At 42.2% G+C, this 21,094-nt stretch overlaps 2 protein-coding genes and 1 long non-coding RNA gene across 3 annotated transcripts; all 3 read right to left on the reverse strand.

Moving 5' to 3' along the window:
• Positions 1-1,095: 1,095 nt before the first annotated feature.
• Positions 1,096-2,152, reverse strand: LOC134089343 (uncharacterized). Its single transcript, XR_009940048.1, has 3 exons — positions 2,072-2,152; positions 1,819-1,915; positions 1,096-1,254 (listed from the first exon to the last, which is right to left on the reverse strand). It is a non-coding gene; the product is annotated as an uncharacterized LOC134089343 (long non-coding RNA).
• An 8,728-nt stretch (positions 2,153-10,880) lies between these two features.
• LOC134089615 (probable glutathione peroxidase 8) lies at positions 10,881-13,021 on the reverse strand. Its single transcript, XM_062544075.1, has 3 exons — positions 12,768-13,021; positions 12,390-12,651; positions 10,881-11,632 (listed from the first exon to the last, which is right to left on the reverse strand). The coding sequence occupies exons 1-3, from the start codon at positions 12,972-12,974 to the stop codon at positions 11,469-11,471; spliced, it is 633 nt and encodes a 210-aa protein (XP_062400059.1). The 5' UTR covers positions 12,975-13,021; the 3' UTR covers positions 10,881-11,468.
• A 214-nt stretch (positions 13,022-13,235) lies between these two features.
• On the reverse strand, positions 13,236-20,941 carry anapc5 (anaphase promoting complex subunit 5). The gene is made up of 17 exons (XM_062543401.1): positions 20,384-20,941; positions 20,166-20,245; positions 19,874-19,977; positions 19,484-19,739; positions 19,215-19,275; positions 18,971-19,072; positions 18,430-18,620; positions 17,443-17,524; positions 17,242-17,334; positions 16,845-17,026; positions 16,186-16,321; positions 15,709-15,783; positions 15,417-15,538; positions 14,870-14,977; positions 14,409-14,556; positions 14,026-14,188; positions 13,236-13,755 (listed from the first exon to the last, which is right to left on the reverse strand). The coding sequence occupies exons 1-17, from the start codon at positions 20,582-20,584 to the stop codon at positions 13,544-13,546; spliced, it is 2,316 nt and encodes a 771-aa protein (XP_062399385.1). The 5' UTR covers positions 20,585-20,941; the 3' UTR covers positions 13,236-13,543.
• Positions 20,942-21,094: the final 153 nt, after the last annotated feature.

Here is a 21,094-nt window from a genome sequence, read left to right on the forward strand (position 1 = left end):
CTCAATTTCTTTTTAACCTAAACTAACGCCATGAGTCATGCTACTGTACCCAGCTCCAGCCAGTCACTGTTATCTACCGTGGCCTAATGGGCTCTCAAGTTATACCAGGCGGAAAGGAGGGAAAACAAACCAACCATATGCCTCAGGCTGAGCGTTGTGTCTTTGGAAACAGTTAGGGAACAAATGATGGAAAGACTTATAATGAATTGGCTGAACTGTTCTCTACATGGGTACAGCATGGTTGTAGGCCTACATGACTCGTCTGGTAAGTCAATAACATATAATTAGATTTTTATTTTAATTAAATTACCAATTATGTGATTACTGGTTCAGATTCCTCTACCAGAACAGCCATTGTTTTGGGTCTGTCTGTTCTGCACATGTATGAAACACGAGACCAAGGACACAGGCATTGCTCACACATTTAACATGCAGGTGTCAATTCCAGCAGTCTTTGTTTCTTTCATCATTGTCATCTAGAATACATTTGATAGATTATATTATGCATAAATGCTCTAAAATACTGTTCCAGGATGAATGAATTCTGTGTATTTGTCAGTCAGTCTGCCTGCCTGGATAACATTTGGGCTGGCTGTAGGCCTACACAAAGGCCAATTGTGCTGAAGGCCTTCCATTCGTTTGTCCTTTTGAGGAACTTTTTTATAATAATCAGCATAATGCTATGAAGTATATTAACATGTACAAATCAAATGCTATTGATGAAAAGAAAACCAAATGGGTCTGTAATTGTCATGGTCTTAGTAGTAATTCCATACCTACCAATATGCCGGTTAGCATCAATAATTCACATGTTTAAATGTGCATGAAAATAGAACCCATGAACCCATATTATGTCATAAGAACTGCTTATGTATAGATTATGTCACTTGATTTTGGGAGGAAAGACTGAGGGTGTGAATGTAACCTTTCATTGTGAAATGGCGCCCCTATGTGGTCATTTTCTATAATGCATCTGTGCTACATTTCATTAAAAAAAAAAAAAAAAAAAACATCCAAAGCATATTATGGTTTATTTGTTTCATTAAATGTTAAAATAATAATGATAATAAAGTGAAATGAAATGTAATCAAATAAAATAGAAAATGAAAAATTAGGTTCTGCTGCACACACAGCATTTCCGCACAGACTTGGAGATGGATGAAAAGAATCTGGCAAAAATGTTCCGTTTCTTGGATTTCCCCTCAGAGCCCTTTTCTGTCTGGGATGTGGACGTTTGTGCCTCGCTGCTCTGACCTACAATGGAGCAGGAAGTGTTTCGAAATGAAAGCTTGTCAATGTTTATGGAAAATAATACACAACAGAGTTACAGTGACTATATACTTGAAACGCATTATCGGAATCTCAAGAGGCTGCTATCAGAGGTTTTCCTCTTTTCCTGAAAAGTGTGACACACCTGCAGGTGAAAAGATGTTTTTTTTCTTCATTTAAACTCGTGAGCTATTGGGGCATAGGTGTAAGCAATATTCTTAGTGGAAGACAACCCTATATGTTTATGGAAACCGATTGATATTTCTCTAAACTGGACACAATTAATCAATTCAATGAAATCATTTACAATTAATCACTGTCTCCATATAGACACACAACTTATTGAGCTGTCTCTGACATGAGCAAATATCTAATTTGTTTAATTTCAATATAATACAATCTATATTCCATATACAGTCTAGAATATTTGCAATGGAAATAGATTGGCATCATACCAAGTACATACGGTGCCATACTGTATATCTGTCGGTATGGCACTGTGCATTCTCTGCTCCGTGGAACAAGCTATTTAGTTGACTGAGGCCTTACCTGCTGTCCCCTGCCGTATATCATTTCCTTGCAGCTTCCTTGCACTTGCATTGGCCTCAAACTTCACTGGACCCACTACATTTGTCTTAGATATATACTGAAATCACAAACAGATCATTTTGACTGGATTCATTCAAGACAGAACTTCCTTTTACACAATAGCAGCATAATGAAATGGCCAACAAAACAAATACACATTTCTTGTTATTTTTTCAGTAATGTTGAAAACAGTTTTGCAGTAACTTCACTGTACCTTCTTGTTGACCCTCAGAGTCTTTATTTTGGGTTTGATGCAGATCTTCACTTCTGTTTTTACTTTGCTCTTTGGCTCTCCTAGTCTATTTGCTGAATCAGTGTGTAAGCCAATGATCAACCCCAAAGAACTGGTGGAGCAGGCGACATCCTTGACAGAACGATTCGCACCATACTCTGAGGATCCACCAACGGCTTGGATGCTCTCGGCAGTTGAAGACCTTGTGGTCTTTACAACTTGGTTTTCACCATCTGCAACTGATGAAACTGCTTCCATCACCTGGTTCACCACTCGGTTTCTCAACAAGTCCACTGTTTCACTCAGAGTCTGAGACGAACAGGTAGAGTCTCCAGAGCAGCTTTCATATGCAGTCTTCGCCATACAGCCGCTGGAGCTTGGTGTTCCCTGGATGAAGTCCTCTGGTCCAACCGCTTTGCTTGGGCATGATGGAAACAGCAGCTGATGCAAGAAACACTTCACAGACTCCTCAACAAACGTGTAGGGATCCTTAAGAGACACACTTTTGTCTGTCTCATCATTTTCTCGACACAATAATGGAGGACCTAGATCAGTAGGCAGGCTTAGTCCCTGGCAAGTGTTCGTTTTCAGCAGATGGACCAACTTATATGCGAGGTCACATGCGAAGGTCTCTACTTCACCACTAGACATGAGCCTATCCAAACGTGTCACAGCTTGGACTTCATCTATCTGTTCTGTATCTGAGGCAGAGTCTAAGGTTGTGGCCTGACATAACTGACATGCTCTACCATCAGACATTGCATTTTTGCTGGAGGACCTCTGCTTTGATATGGATGTATCATATCCTGCTCCAGGCTCTGCTGTCCCAGTAATGGTAGATCCCCCATCCGCTTCTGATGTACTGGACACGGATATGAATGGTGACTTTTTGTATAGAGCGAAAAACTCCATTATCCTTCCTTGTACTTCCTTCAACAAAGATGGCACACAAGTTTGCTCATTTTCCGCATAATACCCAGAGAGGTCATCACTACCTGAGGTTTCACTCTGGTCCAAACTCACTCCTGACACGGTCCCAGTTCTTCTTAGAAATGGTGGTTTGCAACACAGGAGTGTCTTTAGTGTATCAATGACTGTTATTGTAACACTAGTGGTCTGGTCCATAGACGAGGTCAAAGATGAGGTCAAATGAGATGAGGTAGATGCAATGGAAGAATGTTCCAGTCTTTCATGAAGTACCTCATTCACCAGTTCATTGGCTTTCACTTGAAATTCCTCACTGGAGAGCTTCTTAATGCTCTCTGAGGGCAGATTAAAGGCCTCTGAAGAACTCCAGCTACTTTCACTACTCTGTTTAGAATGACAGTTGCGCCCACAAAGAATGTGTTCACACAGAGTTTTTTCAGGCACATAATATGATGAGGATGAGCTGGAGCTCAGTGTACTTTCCAGTTGGGAGTGGATACTGTTAACAAACTCAGCAATTAGGTCATCATCCACAGGCGGTACATCTTCCTTCTCCTTCTTCGTTGTCTCGTGTATGTACAAAGTCAGCACTTTCTTGAACACATCTTTCATACATGAACCAGCATCCTCATCCTCATCCATCTTGTTACCCTGAACTTCATCAGGAGGATTCTTCTCACTTAGACCTCTTGGTGGGGATGCAGGTCTACTTTCAAATTCATTGGTCAAATCAAGATCATCCGAGCTTTGGTGTGGTACTGGTTTGACAGAAAAGGAAGGCACCTCGGCTCGTTGTTCAACCTGATTTCCAAGCTTTGTGTGGCTTTCCTCTTTGGACACCTGTCCTTGTTTCAAGATGAAAAAATCTTTCACTTTATCTTGCACAGTTGGAAACATACGAGAATAACGTATAATATTCTTGGCATAGCCCCCTTGGTTTAGCTCCATTTTCTGCAGGAGACGGATTGCAGATTTTGCAATACCAGAGACATGGGTTTCAATAGTTGGTGGTAAATTAGAGGTTTGGCCAGATTCTGCAGAGACAGCCCTGTCTCTCTCACTAAGAACATCGCTCACGGCACGGATGGCTTTAAGTTCAAACTCCTCACTTGTAAGTATCTTCATACTCTTTGACAATGAAGCATCGCTCCTAATATAGCCCTGCATTCTGTTTACATCTTGTGGGCCTTCAATGTTGGAGAGAATTGTAGCTAGGGCCCCTTCAATCTCTGAAGGTGTGAAAGTTCGATCCACCCATGTTAATCTTAATCTTTTAATTTCCTCAACGACAAAGAGAGCTACCACCCCTCTTATGACCTCTTCTGTGTAAGAGATGACATCAGCCTCAGTAGCTTCACTGTTACATTCAAATGGGTGTAATTTTCCAACTGAAGCAAGTGATGAACAAGCAACTCCTTGTGGTGTATGTTCTTTGAGATGTAGATCAGGCGCTGTTGTTTTCTGGGCATATGCATCCTTTCCTTGTTTCAGAATGAAATCGCTGATCTTGCTCTCAATGTTCTGGTAGATGTGATGAGCATAGGCAGAATTCACAGTTTCAATAATATGTGAGAGATCTTGAAGACATCCCATCACTGTATCCACAATCTCCGCAGCAAAAGAATCAACATGACCTAAGGATGCCTCCTCTCTGAAGGTATCCAACTCAGACAACACTTCAGTCACCATTCTGTGAGCCATTCTCTGAAAATCTGGGCTCAACTCTTTCTTGGTGCTTTCATTAGAACCAGCAAGGTTAGGCAGAGCTAAACTTTGTGGAGACCACTGGAAGGGCTGTTGTGAAGATGATCTACCAGTGTCAGCAAGCTTATTGAGCTGGATCATCACATGGTCAATAACAGAAACCTCTGACTCCTTTCCTGGTGCAGTTTTGTGCTGTTCCACTTTCGACCAATTTGACCGGTATGCTTGGTAAATCTTGAGGACAACCTTTTTAGTGTACATAGTGGTGACATCATCTTCTGAAGAATGTTGGGATGACTGTGGACTTGCCATATCGGTTTTGCTTTTCCCTACCGAGGGCTTTGATAAAGTCATGAACCGCTTGACCTCATTTAGAATCTTATGGAACATGTCCGTGGCAGAAGACAAAATCATCTCTTCATTGAATCCAGGAATTAAAGCGAGGCTCGCAAGAATGGTAATGACTATGTTGAATACGATAGAATCAACAGTCACAATGTAGGATAAATCAGGTCGATGCTTTGGTGTAGTCGACGGCAAGGAGTTTGAGTGGCAGGTCCTGTCCTCCACTGCTTCTGAGTTGTTTTCACCTCTGAGAAGCATCGCAAGGACGGCCTGGGAAGCTTTAACAGGAAAGTCCGGGGAAAGCTTGAAGTACAGCTCCCTGTTTAAAGGGCAGCTGGCAGGAGAACCGGGTGAACAGTTTTGTTTTGAGGTCTTTGGAGAGGCCAATATTTTGATCTTTGCACCAAAGTCATGAAAGACTTTGGATATCTCTCCTGCCTGCTCCTTGTTGAGATTGGAGCTCTCCATGAGATTTAAGACCGATATCACCGTCTGCATAGTCATGACTCTTGCGTCTGAATCTAGCATCACTTCCTCATGGTTTTGGACATTGCCTAAAATGTTCAATGTGTCTAACCTTTCATAGATTGCCTTTACCGTTTCCATTTCTAGCATCGTCCCTTTACTAGACTGAGTTGAATCTTTGCTTGAAGTGATCCTTTCAATAGCCACAAAAAGGGACAATTTCACCTCTTCAATAATTTGAGCAAGGATGAAGTGGTTATAGGGTGTGTCCAAAGGAGACCTGTAAAAGCAGGGAAAGTTAATCATTTGAATAAAAAACAAATAGCAGTAAAGCACTTTGTTCTGTATTGTTGTATCGGTTCAAGAATTGTTCAAACTGCATCACTTACTTATTAGATGAGGCCTGAGGTGACACAGGAGCCTCTGGTGACTTCTGATCGAACATCTGAACGATCCCGAAGTACCTCTTGAATGTAGACTCTGACAAGTAACGAATCAGGCCTAAGCATGTTTCTACAAATGTCAGTCTTGTCATCTAATATGGACCAGAAAAATGATTTCAGTTAGAGCCGAGTTTATGCACTGCAGAGGGTAAATAAATGCATGTAAACAGCTACAACTTACATCTTGCATGCCCTCTGTCAAGACATCCCATTGTCTAGAACAACACATTGAATCGTTTAGTTAGAAAACAGACATGAAAGAATAAATGTGTCTTCTACAATTTTTTATGAAACAAAAAAATTAAATTGGCTATGTTGTCAGTGGCTCCCAAGGTGTAGGACTATGTAAGTACAGTACATACAACAAGGGTGTAGCAGATTCACGGGTGAAAACACAGAACAAGAAACAACCAACTACAGGTCAAATTTGGAAACCACTGGGTGATATGAAATTATTATTCTACCAGTTTAATTATTAATACCAGTTAGTAATTTTGACAAGAAAAGACATAACAAAAGGTGAATTATGCAGACAGACAAACAACGTAGCATAGGCCTACCCATCACTCAGGTTCTCAATGACAGCAATGACATCGCGATGAACCAAGTTGCTCCTCTTGATCTTCACTAGCCCTCTGTGCAGGGGCCGGGCAGCTGGACAATCCGGGGATAAGTTCTTGCCTTTCTGCATTTTCAAAGTAACCTAGTATAAGAAACGATCCGCTTTAACTCTCTCTACAAGTAAATGAATCATTCTAGCCCTGTCGAGCGCTCTGCATTTATGACGTATGCGCATTCTGACCTGACGACGAAAACATACCGAAAACGTCATAAATGGCGTCGCCATAGCTACACGCGACATCAGCAGCACTGCGAAAGCTCTCCCTGCAAGAAACATTTTTAGTAGGCTAGGCCTATGCACAATAATCGCAAAATTCCCAGTAGGCTAATCATAGATGGAGCCTATGGACGGTCAACTAGAAAACAGCTGGCCTAAATCCAACGCTCCACACCAGTCCCTCCGTCTAGACCTCCTCCGCTCACCCTGGTTTGACTTTCACGAGACGTCCGTAGAGTGGAGTACTTTTAAATATTGGTTTGTGTTTGGTAAACAGTGGTGTTCAGGTTGTGGTGTCATCTTTCTGGTGAAATCCTCAAGATGCATAAGACTAATTAAAACACTGGATTATACAGTGCCCTCCAAAAGTATTGGAACACATTCTTAAAGTTAAATATAAAATCATCTTTTGGAAATTAATCTTAATGCCTTAAATGAAAAAACGAGGAAATATTCAGTCTTTAAGGGCATCAATTTTCTTTGTGAATGAATAATGTATTGTAAATAAATAAATGTTTTCCTTAAAATACAAGGGTCATAAGTTTTGGAACGCCCATGTTACATTCCCATATAGGATTTTTATTTATATTTCTAAAGGCCAGTTAGGCTATTTCATGGATCCAGGACACTATGCACCCTGACAAAGTCCCCTTGGCCTTTGGAATTAAAATAACCCCACATCAACACTATACCCTTCACCATACCATTTAATTCTCATTGAGCTCATGCAATTCAAACCAGCTAATAGGCTAACTGAAATAAAACCATGTCAATCTCTTAGTATGGTGAAGGGTATAGTGTTGATGGGGTTATTTTAATTCCAAAGGCCAAGGAATTCACATCATCACACATCATTCATTCATCATCATTGATCACACATCATTCACAAAGAAAATTGATGTCCTTAAAGGTTGAATATTTCCTAATTAAGATCAATTTTCGAAAGATGATTTTATATTTAACTTTAAGCATGTGTTCCAATATTTTTGGAGGGCACTGTATATAAGGGTCTACAGCATTGCACACAACAGTTCACAAATGATTGTCCTGAGACATTGTTTGTGGCCATGTTCTTCATGTCCCTAGAGATAACCACAGACATGGTAAGGCTTTAGCCCAATACAACTTATCTATGTGAGTCACTTCATATTGATTTCCTAACACCGTACTCAGAATAATCACATGGAAGGCACATGTGGCACATTGGCTTTATTGCCTGTGCTTACGTGAACCATCTGGAAAGGGAGCAAATATACACATGCGAAATGGCATTCTTAATACAATACAAACAGCTTGTTCGTGTCTGATTTCTGTCATTCACACATTTTCAATGTTTAGTACTTTGCTGCTCGGGGAACGCCTTGCTGCCCTGGGACGATAATGGCACAGAAATACTTTGGCGAGCAACCTCTCCTCCTCCAAAGCTCTGCCTAGCCAGCAGATGTAATTCGGCCCTTTTTAATCTAGCACCTGCTCCTGGAAATGGCCATCCCTTTTCAACGCCTCCCAGACCACATTGTTCCTTGAGCAGGTCCAGCTTTGCCCTCTCCAGCTGCACCAGGTCCTGGCTGCACTGGCAGATGGCAGCAGGAGTAGCAGTAGCAGAAGATTGATCGTCTGGAGGGGGCTCCTGGGTATCCTGGGATGGGGGCAGTGACTCCTTTGAGGTGCCTGGTTATTCTTCCAGAATGCATTCCATTCCCACGCCATACTCGTTTCCAGCAAGAGGGACCAATTCAGTGCTGAAATTATGGCCAAAAGCAAGCAACAATGATTTTTTATTTTTAAATGAATGCCCATTCTCCGATGGAACTGCTAATAGGTGTCTAATAGGTGGAATACTCTCCAGATTTTGGTGCTGAAATCCTTTCATCTGTAAAAATAGCCCATGGATTTTGAAATGGAAAAAAAACAGCCATTTTATGAAGGGATTGGTGATGGGGGGTGTCGTTTGAAAGAGGGTAGATACTATCCATATGTGGTTGAATATCCTGCATCAAATGAGTTTTGACTGATAGGCACCAATTTTAATGCAGAAAAACTACAATGAGAGAAATAGGCCATGGAATTTCAAATGGGAAAACAACGCCCCTTTTCTGCGATGGGATTGATCATGGGTGGGCGCAATTTGAAAGAGGGGAGATTTTAGTATCCAGATGAGGTGGAATTTTCCACGACAAATGAGTTTTGTCTGATAGCGGCCGATTTTGGTGCAGAAAAACATCAGGATCTGCCATCAACAACATGCCCCCCCCCCCCTCGCCCCCTCACCTCACCCGTCCCCCCCCCCCCACACACACACACACAAATAAATACATTTATTTCTACTGTTTATCTAATAGAAGACATACTTCATAATTTATCAAAAATATTGGCAATGGAATCAACTGGAAAAAAAAAACAAAAAAAACGTCTGCTACAGCTTGGCAGGCTGTGACATAGCAGATTTGTGGTCAACACTGCCCCCTGGTGGTACAAGTTAGGTGTATTTGGTATGCCAGACTTCACATATTAGATGATTAAGGCGAGACACGGCAGTTGAAAACATTGTTTTTGTGACCTCCGGTCAATTTCGAGATTTTGTGCTAGTTTGCTACCTTAGCATGTATTCTACCACCCTACTACAACAACAAAGTCCGATTTGCACATTTAGGTGTTTATTTCACGAACTTTTGTGTGCTCGCGCCTATGTATTTCTCCACATTTTCTCAAAAGTTCCCATTCTAAAATGTCATGTACTCCCGCGAACGTGATCCAAATCATATCGTGTCTCACACCGTTGGAAAGCCCTGCTCCTCCTGCATAACGCCATGCAATCCAAATATGGACATTTCCTTTGTATTGGCAACCAATCGCGAAAGTTCAAAGACGAGTCTAAGCTGAGAACGAATCTCATTGGCTGTGTTTTAAGGCTGTTTTCTCAAAACTAGTTATTTGCGGTTTTGAGTCATTTTCCGGTAGATACTTCTCAGCCTCTGTAGCACCTATCTACACCAAACTTTCCAGTTATACACTTAACAGTATTCTGAAGACATTTACAGAGGGATTTGTTAATACATCATTCCTGGCCTGATTTATGTGACATGTTAATCAAAAAAGCATGGCAAAAATCGTTTTTTTAAGGCTATGGACAGTATATTTGGATTTCCTAGGCAATGAAAGCAGATATCCTGAAATCCTTCTGTAATTTTATTGTAATCTTGTTTGTAAACAACATGAAAGAATAATTTTGCACCTGGCTTTATCATATGCTCAGATCTATCTACCGGAAATATATGCAAAATCATGCATATTTAATGAGATAATGCCTCATTTGCATAATTAAACATACACATTTCAAAAACTTGTAATACATTTTTTTCTCATACTTGTGTAAGTAATCAACTGAGGAAGTTTCATGGTGATACCTATTATTTAAAATTTTTACCCTATTCAACTGTAGTGTCTCGCCTTAAAGCTTCAAAAGTTTCAAACCCAAAATTTCCCAAACTGACCTTTAAAAGTATAAGGTAAAAGTGGGCTATACAGATGTCCGTCAAACTTTTTTTTTCAATTTCCTTCTAAAAAAAACTGAACACTTGACAGAACATGACGGTTCCAAGTCAGTGCAGTGAGGGGGCATTGGTGAAGTGTGTGACAAATCTTTGTTGCTTGCTACTCCCACCCAAGGACTACCATAACTCACAATTGGGAATAAACGTGAAAATGTTTTCTTACCCAGTAGGCCTACGGCGGGTATTGAAATGTATTTGGAACAGTCTGATTGTGTGGATACAAAAGGCTAGCCTACTGTGTAGGTCTACTGCTCCGATATACAGTACCACATTGTAGACAACTGTGCCGAGCTGCCTGACCATGAAGCTTGTTCGCTGTTCCAGAGTTTTAGCGCTCCACCCTTTTATACTTTGGCTCAGTACCTCAATGATATTTGAAAGGATTACCAGGTAGACTGAAAAGCTTTGCTACTGAAATATACAATTTCTATCTGTACAATTCCAGGAGATTGAAACTAAACAGTTGAGATAGTTATAATGAATTGAAAATATAAAATATTAGTAGTAGACAACAGTTAATAATATCGGGCACATTTATTTTCATACTCCAAGTTACTCCCTGATATTTCTCACAGTAATAGAAGGCACTTATAGAAAATGGTCAAACATGATACTAGCCTACTGCACTTTTCCTCGGAATGTCAATTAAGTCTCTTATATATGGCAAATTCAAAGTCATGAGCCTATCTCACAGGTCAGACACATGGAGACAATTTCTAATAATCTGAAACCATGAATTAATGACAATCCATACAGCCACAACTTGATTCAGGGACATCTTAATCAACAATAACAACAGCAACAAAAAAATCTGACCTATAACTGTGTTGAGAGTGCAATATTCTGTCGCTGTTTATGAGTGGCTTTAGTACCTTACTTTTGTTATTTTCCATACATTCAAGACCAACAGCAAATAGTCTATTATATTAAGTACAGAACAGATCAATCGACTCCCCCCTCTCTGGATCATATACTCTGAGGCTGAAACAAACAGCATTTCGCTGAGTTTGTGAAGCAGTGGTCCTTCATGTGTGCACCAGGCCAGCCAATACTTATCCATGAGATGTGCATGGCTGAGTAACTATGAGTAACTCAGGCACGTGTTACAGCTCCTGCCTCTTCTTCAGAATGATCTGGCGCACTTGTGCTGTGACCTCCTGCCGTATCTGATCAAAAGGCTCCTCCGCTTTCCAGAACTTCACCAACTGCCCGTCAGGACCCACCAGAAACTTCCAGAAGTTCCACTTTGGTGCTTTCTGCACAGAATCTGAATATTGATAAAAAATATGTCACAACCAGTTAGATGCCATTCATACATAGAAGTTAAAGGTTTACCCTACTTTGCAGTAAACATATTTTTTTGCAACATACAAACATGCAGGAAGGAAACATACCCATAGGCATCCTGAGACTTTGTTTTAGTTTTCTGCATTATGTTTGTAGACTATATCAGAAAATAGGCAAAAAATTATCTGGTAGGGGCAAAAACTGTACTGTAAGTTGTTGGTGGGGGCATATATGCAACAATGGTCCCTCGCCACAATGTCCCAAGCCACTTAACTATTTCATGGGTTAGCCTTAGAGTTAAGGTTAGAATAGTTGGCAAGTGGCACACATATGGTGCACACAACGACAGTACAGTAGGCTACAGTTTGTTCCTAGTGCCTCTCCAAATGTGGCCCGCTGAACAATGCCATAGTTTCCCTAAGCCCCCATAGTGCTTTTCCCACAGCCCCCCCACCCCTTCACAAAAACCTGTTTATTACAAGCCCACTTTTAAAAAAATATACCCAAAATGAATTTTGTAGCCAGGGTTAGGATAATTGCATGTTAGGCCTAGCAATAGGGCTTGCACAACTGAGTCAAGACGACTCAATTTACAAGTTAGAGCTGGAGGGTAAAGTCCACCTGAGTTTAATCAGAGTCTATATGATTAAATTAGTTTAAGACAACATGTGGGCCTACTGACTATGTCAGCGTTATCTGAAGAGATAACCCTGACAGTGCTGCAATCAGTGTCTTACCTGTGAGGAATTTGAAGGCTGGGTTGGCCTCAGATCCCAATATTTTGATCTTGCTAAAGAATGGGAACGTGACGCCGTATGCTGCTTTGGTCCAAGCTTCGATGTCCCGGCTTGTCCCTTGTTCGGTGTTACCGAACTGTGAGCAGGGAAACCCCAGAACATTGAAGTGCGACGTCCCGAGCTCGCGATGTAGTTCCTGCAGGGCCTGGTAGTTCTTCTCGGTCAGCTCACAGTGGCTCGCCACGTTTACAACTAAAGAGACCTACAGAGATACTTGCATGTTTAAGACGCTACATATTACATTCACACTATACGTCGTTTATAAATAAGGATGCAACAAATGTTTTGAATCACTACTGTTTCGATATTTTGACTTACTTTGCCTCTATACTTCTCCAATGATATTTTCCTGCCTTTGGCATCCAGAACTTCGAAGGAATAGAAATCTTTGGGTTTTGTTGGCCTGGTGAGTTTGTGCTGGACTAGAAAAAGCCCACCCATGCAGACTGCTAAACTAAAAAATATCTTTAAAGTTCGCTCTTTCCGCGCCGAGGACTTGGTTCGGTAACCCCCAAGTGCCTCCATCTTGGAGGGGTTAGCGCATACGGAATTTGGTTGGGACGCACGGAAACGGTAAGTCTACTTGGAGGTGGTCCTCGGCATCGTATTACAAGCATCTGGGGGGAGGACCACAGCCTGCCGTTCAATCGCATTTAAAGCAAATTTCATCAGCCTCTGACCTCACCAAGTGGGGAAATAAATCCTTGTTATAGTGTAGGTCTATCACATACAATGTAGGCCTACCTACAGAGAGTACATCTGATAGATCAATAAACAACAATATAGTTACAAACAAAAACATTTTATTGTATCCCACAATCCACAGAACTAGATCTCTCTTAAAGACTTTTTACAGGAGATGTCTGTGAAATTACTTGATACACAGCTGTGTAATATCTCATCTTACAAAAAAGGTCAACAGAATGGTGGTTGGAAACACCTCTTGGAGGTTTCTTGCCTCCAGAGCAATAGCATGTAGCCTAGTGTCATCACGCCAAACCAATTTAAGTTACTTCCAGGACGAAAGTGTGGTAAGATGATCACCATCCACAGAACAAGATACACAGACATATTCTAACCACCTCTCTTGCTGCCTAGATGTGAGTCAGGACTGTTGCCCCCGACAGCGGGAGTTCTTGGTCCAGCAGACGTAAGAGCATGGCAAATTTGTTGCGCTGGGCGGTGTGGCCCAGGGCGTGGTGCAGACGCGCCTGTAGGTAGTAGATCTCCCGCAGACGCTCGCTGCAGTCCAGACGGGAGAAGTAGGCCGTGGCCTCCTCCAGGGTTTCCACTGCCTGCTCCAAAGCTGACGGACAAGCAAAGATGACAATGAACACAAAGGCTTCAGTGAGATTTTGGAAAAAAATTAAACATTCCAAGCACACATTCCATTGGCTCAATATCAGGGTAATCTAAGTTATGAAGTACATTTTAAAAATATAAACTTGTTCTCTGGATAGAGTACAGGCTGACTGTTCTATTAACATACTTTTAGCGGATCATAAACAGTTTGATGACACTGATGTCAATGATACCATAAACCATAAGTAGGGATCATAACCCATGAAGCTGGTACCTGCTAGCCTGTCCTCCTCTGCTGCAGACCCAGCCAGGGCCAGCTGACAGCGGGCCATGAGCAGCAGGGCGCGGCCCTTGTCCATCAGAGAACCATGGGCCAGGATGGACTCCAGCACGTCCTCCAGCAGAGCCAGGGCCTGCTGCGGAGTCCCCAACATCAGCTGCCAGAACAGAGACACAGTCAGGGGACATGGTGTTGGTCAGTGGTCACCTCAACATGGTGTGTGAAGTGGCCATTTCATCTTATTTTTTTATCTATTTGAATTGTGGTAGAATGTGTTAGCATTAACTGGGCTCTACTTTGTATATATGAACTGGGTGCATGTGGTATGTATGCGAGTATGTATGATCAGTTTGTGTCGGAACGGAGTGCGTGTGTACCTGTGTGAAAGCCAAGTGCAGCACTGTCTCAGAGCCCAGGCTCTGTAAGTTGTGCTGGCGGGAGAGAGTGAGTGCTTGCAGGAGAAGGGGAAGGGCTGTGGCAAAGCCACAAGAGTCCCAGTGCAGCTCTGCTGTAGCCAACAAGACCCTGCAATTACAGTGAATCAATCAAGTATCCTCAGCCAGGTTAACATCATGTCATTCAGTGGTACAGTATAACAGTAGGTGGGTTTACAGGGGCACATTTAATATGATAACAATCATATTCGGATTCTTGCCTCAATCGAAATATATTGGAATTCAATTGATTGGAATAAAACCTTGTGGTAAATAGAATTAAATGTATGCATGTTACATTTGCCATGGTGTACACAGTTAGTCAGATATCTTCAATCAAAATCATTTCAATTTGAATGAGGAAAAACAACATGCGCATGTAAATGAGGCTATTGAGTTTTCACCTGATGATCATCTCAGTACTCTTGTTTTTCTCACAGAGCTGCTGCAGTCGCTGCAGGATCTTCGAGGCTTCAGATGTCCGATGGAGCGCTTTCAGTAGCAGAGCCTTCCTTTAAGGTGCACATATGGAAACATTTCAATACAAAACACACACATACAGTAGGCACATATCTGCAAACTCTTACTGTACGTTCACACCACCGCCGACTTGAGCTTCCAAAGATTCCGGAAGTCATTCATTTTCAATGGAAGCCAGCATCTCTCAGCTGCCAGCAGCGACCAATCCGTCGGCGTCGCGTTTTGGGCGTCTTGAGCGACTAGAGAAAGTTGAAAGTGGCTCAACTTTATGGTATTGAGCTATGAAGCGGTTCAGCGACCAAACGACCAGCAATGAACATAGAATGCTACTACGTCAGAGCGGCCGAAGCATCCAAGCTTCCCACGGCGTCCTTGCCAGGGCGTCCAGAGCGATCTTGGAAGCTCAACTCGCCGGCGTTGTGTAAGTAGTTAGACAGTTAAACAAATGATGTTACAGAGAAAAGCCCTTACCTGTAGAGTCCCTCAGTCCTGTTTAGAGCTGCGGTTGCTGTGACGTGAGGCTCTGCCAGGTGGTATTTCCCATCATTCATTGCTTTCTCAAACTGAATCTTCAGGTCACAGAGCATCCACAGCTGAATGGGTAGAGATGAACAATGTTGCCATTACGTCCCTATAGCTGCTGTTTTCCTTGGCATTTTCATCGCAAAGCGTGCCATCTTCCTGCTGTGACTAAACAGGTCTGGAAACAGCTGCTTTGGGTCAGGCCAAAATCCAGCACACGCCAGCTGTGGAGGTCACTCACCTTAGCGTGCTGGGTGTGAGGGGGAAACTGCTGCTTCAGGTGCGCCATGATGTCGGTGACAGCCCCATAGAGACCCTACAAAAACAACACACCACAACACAACACAGTAAAGCATTCCGAATCGACAGTGCCATGTTGACAGCACAACCACATCTATAGAGCTTTCAATCTGTTCCTGTTTCCGGTTGAAACATTCAAAACCAAGGAAGACACTTTAACAAGGAAAATGCATCGGACTTCTCCAAAATGTTGACTCTAAAACTAAAACTTTTTTTTAAATTGTTGTTTGTCCCCACCCCAAGTTCCCATTAGCTCAATGGTGTTTTCTGTGACACCGGAAATGCCTTAGGAACGCACCTGTTTGTTTATGCAGTTGAAAGGGTCTGTAGCATGTAATCAAACTGCATCATCAGAAGCAAGACCGCGACATGTAGACATCAGATATACTGTATATAAAGTCTAGGACAGGTGAGATACCTGATCGGCGTGTAGCTCGGCCAGGTGGCAGAGGGCCACGGCGAAGGCCTCGGTGTTGTTCTGCTGAACTCCGAAGTTGACCGGCTCCAGGCTGTTCATGTTCAGCAACAGCTGGGCCTGCTGCCAGGCCATCGTGCTGCGGAGAGGACACAGAGACGAGGACTATGTTAGACCACAGGAGGTCACCAGTCCCCCCTCCGACATAAAGTCCACATTCTCATGTGCTCACAGCTGTGCTAAAATGCACCATATTTTTAAAAACGTTGAAGCTGGGTAAGAAACAGGTGCATTTGTTCTGTAAGAACCAAACACTTTAGAGGAATTTATCAGCAGGGACATATGACCTCTTCACTGCAAAAACTGCTTATCTAATTAATCTCTTAAGAGATTGATACATTTCCTTAAAATAAGTCAAAGTCTTCTTAAATTAAGTCAAAATGACTCGAGAGAGCACTAGATAAGTCTCGTCATACCAAAAACAATATCAAATACTGTAGATTTTTTTTTTGTCGTAATGCAATAATGATACTAACACTTAGTTAGTTTTGATTTTTTGCAATGTTCCTCTCAGGCATGTAAGAGAGGATCTTGTACAGATCGTTTCATAACAAACACATAAAATAAAAAATTCACCAACTATTGCTTTGGTGTTCCCTCACCTCTTGCCGTACATCCTCCATATGGAGGTGGTCTGGGCCAGGCTGATCTCGATGAGCTCAGAGAGACTCTGCTTCCAGTGCACCATGTCGGTGCTCCGCAGGGCGTCCAGCAGCTTGTTGGCAGTCATGCCCTGCGTCGCCCCCCGCTGGACCAAAGACTGAATGCCCAGAGAGGCCAAGTACTGAGGAGAAAATGCACAGTATGATGAAAATAACAATACTTATCTTAAGAAATATTTAGATATTTTAATACGTATAATTTATCATTCTTCATATCTTCATCTATTCCTTTAAAAAAAAATATGATCTGCTTCCAAAGTCTGAAACTCATTTGTAACATTGCAGAACACTTCTATTTTCAAATTCCGTTTAAAAAAAATAAAGAAAAATCTGTTACCGGGAGACAAAAGTGGGAGGCCATTTTGACAGAGTCCTCTGTGAGCACCACACAGTCTGATCCTCTCATGTGCTCCACTGTATAAAGCCAACTCTAAAAGAAGCATAAGAACAGTACTGAGGGCACACACAAAGACCACAGTCTTTCATAACATATAATTACAATAGCATTACATTACACATGCTATAAAAGTGTCCATACCAAGCAGTGTTGAAGACACACATGATCGTTGGCTTCCTGAGCAATGCGGATGGCTTCTTGCAGTGCCAGGTCTGCCTGCTGGCTACAGTTTTAAAGCAGATGGTGCTGGTCAATACCCCATAACCCTCAAGACAACAAACAGGTGTTACCATAGATATTAAAGGCCTTTAAAGGTATTTCTGTCTCCTAGCGGTACTGCTAAGCTGAGGACCCTTAAGTCTCATAGTGGATTTTGGCTAAAAAAATAAGTGATAGCATTGCATTAGTGGTAGCTTTTTGTGTGTTTACCACGTTTATGTCTATTATGGTGAATAGGCTAAAACTACTGTAATTAATATCCCTGAAAAAAATCCACAGCTGATTATTTACTTTATGTCAACATGTTTTGTATTGGACGTTTTCTAAAATGTTATGTATATGTAAATGATCCATTATCAAATTAAATATGCAATCATTTGGATACATTTCAAGTACAGAAATGGATGAAATCAGGTTCAAAGTTCTTCTTTTTGTTTTTCGTTTTGGCAACATATTTGAGTGAAATACACTAGACATAAACTGGACATAAACCGACTGATAAAAAGTTACCCCAAATGCAATGCTATATTTTCTAATTCAAGGGTGGTTTACTGTACCTTGTCAGTAATCACTATGAGACTTAGTCCCCTTAAATGGTACCGATTGATCAAAACTAGGGGGTCGGGCTCAAGGACAATTGTGCCCAGACAGACAGTGCTGGCGAGAGAAGCAGGTGAGATTACGTGGTCTGTTTTTGGACTGCAAATTAAGTTATTTACCAATACAGAATATCCCAACAGTGACCGTTTCAAACCAGCCTATGACGGGATAGCACAGTGACTGTAAAAAATACACACGTTCAATAAAACACAAAATCTGGGGCCGCATTTAGAGAAAGACTAATAAATGCATATCCCTTTTAAGCCAGGTCCTAGAACACAACCACACAAATCAAACAGAACAGCTCACTAGTGTCCAAAGCGGCAGTGCAGAGTAGCCAGGTTGAGGATGGCGTAACGCAGGCTGCGCCCGTAGCCCTCATCCCCGTTGCTCTTGCCCTCTCCGCCCGACAGAATGAGCCGGTCGAAGTAGTGCAGCAGGCTGTGGGTGGCGATGTAGATGTCCTGCACACGCATGCTGTTCAGGTAACTCAGGTAGTGCTGTGCAGACACAGACAGGACACCAGTCAGACAGATGATACCGGGGCAGACAGACAGTTTCTGACCAATGCTTACGTTTGAGTCAAGGTACAGTATATGTATATGAAACAGCATGTGTTGTGCTTCTAAACCTAAGCACAAACTATCATCACCTATCTCAAGCTAACATCAGAGAGGTAGATGTTGATGCCATGGGGCCGGGAGTGTGTTAAGATAGACAATTGTACTAAGCATCAAGACATGCATTGACAAAGTAGTACATGTGAATAAAAACAAAGAAGAAAACAGACCGTGTTTGTGGCATGTGGTTTGTTCTTGAAACTACACAGTGAGATTATCAGAAGACCTACCGCCTCAGCAAAGTCTGGGTTGAACTTCAGGATGTTGTTCAGTTCATTCTGCAGGATGGCTGGCGTCATGGCCTTGTTCTCATCATTTTTCAACAAGTACGCCTGTAGAATTATGAGGGAGAAATCGTGTCTTCCATAAAACATATTCTATTCTACTATCTGGTACTCACATCATGGACACAGCACAACTGTATTCACAAATGAACATTCATTCATTAATTTGTGTTCACATAATTACACGGACCTGTCTGGCAAAGAAGTACTCGGCTTGCTTCTGCGATAGTGGACCTGTGGTGTCATGGCCACTGTGAATAAAAATATCCCAAAAATTGCAAAACAGGTGCAAAAGGTTTTGCTGTGAATCATGAAGCTAAAACTGGACATTCAAGAAGGGGCTATATAAGTGCCTTATCATTTACATTGATCGGACCACCTCACATAGGCTTTTTGTCCATTTTAGACAGTCTAAGTCATCACCAAACTCTTTCACACACACACACATGCAATCCTCACCACAGCTCTGACTGGTGCAGTGGACCAGCATCAGGTTCCTCCCTGTCCACGCCGTCCACCCGGTCCACTGATGTGTCCTCAGTGCTGGTCAGCTCCATGTCCTCGTTGGCAGCAGATGGCAGCTCAGCTTGAGGACCAGAGCTGGGAGTTACCCACCGGTCCTTGTTGCAGTACTGCTGCAGGGACTTGTACAGTTTGAATACCTGGCTGAACGACAGCTTGTTATAAGCCAGGAGCATATGCCGCATGAACAAACCTATAGGGGCAGGGAGTGAAAGGGAAAGAAACTTGAAACCAACAGTAAAGTTATCCAGTTGCTATTACATTAACATGGGCAGACCCATATGATTGGCTGTGCAAGCAAACATTCTAATGATCAATGGCACTCACCAACCACACTGGTCTTGTACACCTCTGAGTCACTGAAGGGGTTTGGTAGAGTGGAGAAGAAATGTTCCATATCTTTCAGCTCGCCATCTGCCATTTGATAAAGCCTAGGGGGACGGAAGCCAAACACAGATGACACTTGGATGGGTAAAATATAGACACCGCATTACTGCTACACGCACGCAGCAAATCCTCTGGAGCAGCTAAACTAAACGAAAGGCTAAAATTGCAGTCCTCAAGATGAACCACTTATCTCACATTTTAAAACTTTAAAATAATGACTCATGTTCCTTACCTGCATCTGAGCTCGAAACTTGTTTCAGGGCAGCACAATTCCACAATCATCAAGAACTGTTTAAGAGTTAGGTCCGGGCCCTAAGAGAAAGGTACATTGAATCGAGCTAGGATGTGATGGCTTTGTTTAGTCTTACTCAAATCTGACAAGCACAACAACACCGCACAAATCAGATGACTCAAGATTGCAACGGACAGCTAAAGTTTGAAAGAGGATACCTGCTGCAGGGGAAGGATGAGTTTATTCAAGCGTCGTCTCTCCAAGAGTGCCATTGGTTTTGAAGTGATCATTTCATAAAGTAAAGCCAAAACAGATATTTTATATGGAGTCACCCAATCTTTTATTCCAAAGATGTTGGCGTGGACTACGCCATTGGTCATCATGGGATTAAAATATAAACTTTCGTGTACACTGGCCATGGTGACAGCGAACACTTTGCGATAATATTCCGGGGGAAAGCCTAGGCAAACTTTAACGTTAGCTTTAATATCAGGTGTCAAACTGTTCCTCTAGCTAACATTTTGTAATGCTATCCGTGGCATGCATTCTCTGTAGCCCAATAGCCTGCTAGCTAACGAGCTAACGGTAAACAAAGCAAATCCGCTGTGTTAGACGACTCTCCAGAAAAGCGTTTAGCGTTTTTCTACCCTACATTGCGAAAAACGCGACAATGCAATGTTGCACGAACGCAAAATGTATAATGAAGACATATGCAGGCCAGGATGAAAGCACTTCGCTTCGGCTTCAGCGCGTCAACTCTTCAAACTTGGCTCAACTTCCGGTGTGGCGTGCAAAGCGTCAGTGCAAAGAGTCGAGTACCGATTGGTTGATTTGCTGAAACGATCAGAAGGCAAAATATTAATCTAATGAAATCTATTTTCTGTCTACTGAAATAATATTTTAGTCACACAGATAGCTACAGGAACTCT

Source organism: Sardina pilchardus, chromosome 8 (assembly GCF_963854185.1).
Source record: "Sardina pilchardus chromosome 8, fSarPil1.1, whole genome shotgun sequence".
NCBI lineage: Eukaryota > Metazoa > Chordata > Actinopteri > Clupeiformes > Clupeidae > Sardina > Sardina pilchardus.

Bases quoted from the DNA above. Each gene is read 5' to 3' on its own strand.
- anapc5 (XM_062543401.1), bottom strand. From the start codon at position 20,584: ATGGCCAGTGTACACGAAAGTTTATATTTTAATCCCATGATGACCAAT. The intron at 19,276-19,483 runs GTGAGGATTGCA...TTTTATTCACAG, and splicing joins CTGCACCAGTCAGAGCTGTG to TGGCCATGACACCACAGGTC. The intron at 17,027-17,241 runs GTAACAGATTTT...TTTTCTCCTCAG, and splicing joins CCTCCCACTTTTGTCTCCCG to TACTTGGCCTCTCTGGGCAT.
- LOC134089615 (XM_062544075.1), bottom strand. From the start codon at position 12,974: ATGGAGGCACTTGGGGGTTACCGAACCAAGTCCTCGGCGCGGAAAGAG. The intron at 12,652-12,767 runs GTAAGTCAAAAT...GTATCTCTGTAG, and splicing joins TGGAGAAGTATAGAGGCAAA to GTCTCTTTAGTTGTAAACGT. The intron at 11,633-12,389 runs GTAAGACACTGA...ATCAATATTCAG, and splicing joins AGCCTTCAAATTCCTCACAG to ATTCTGTGCAGAAAGCACCA.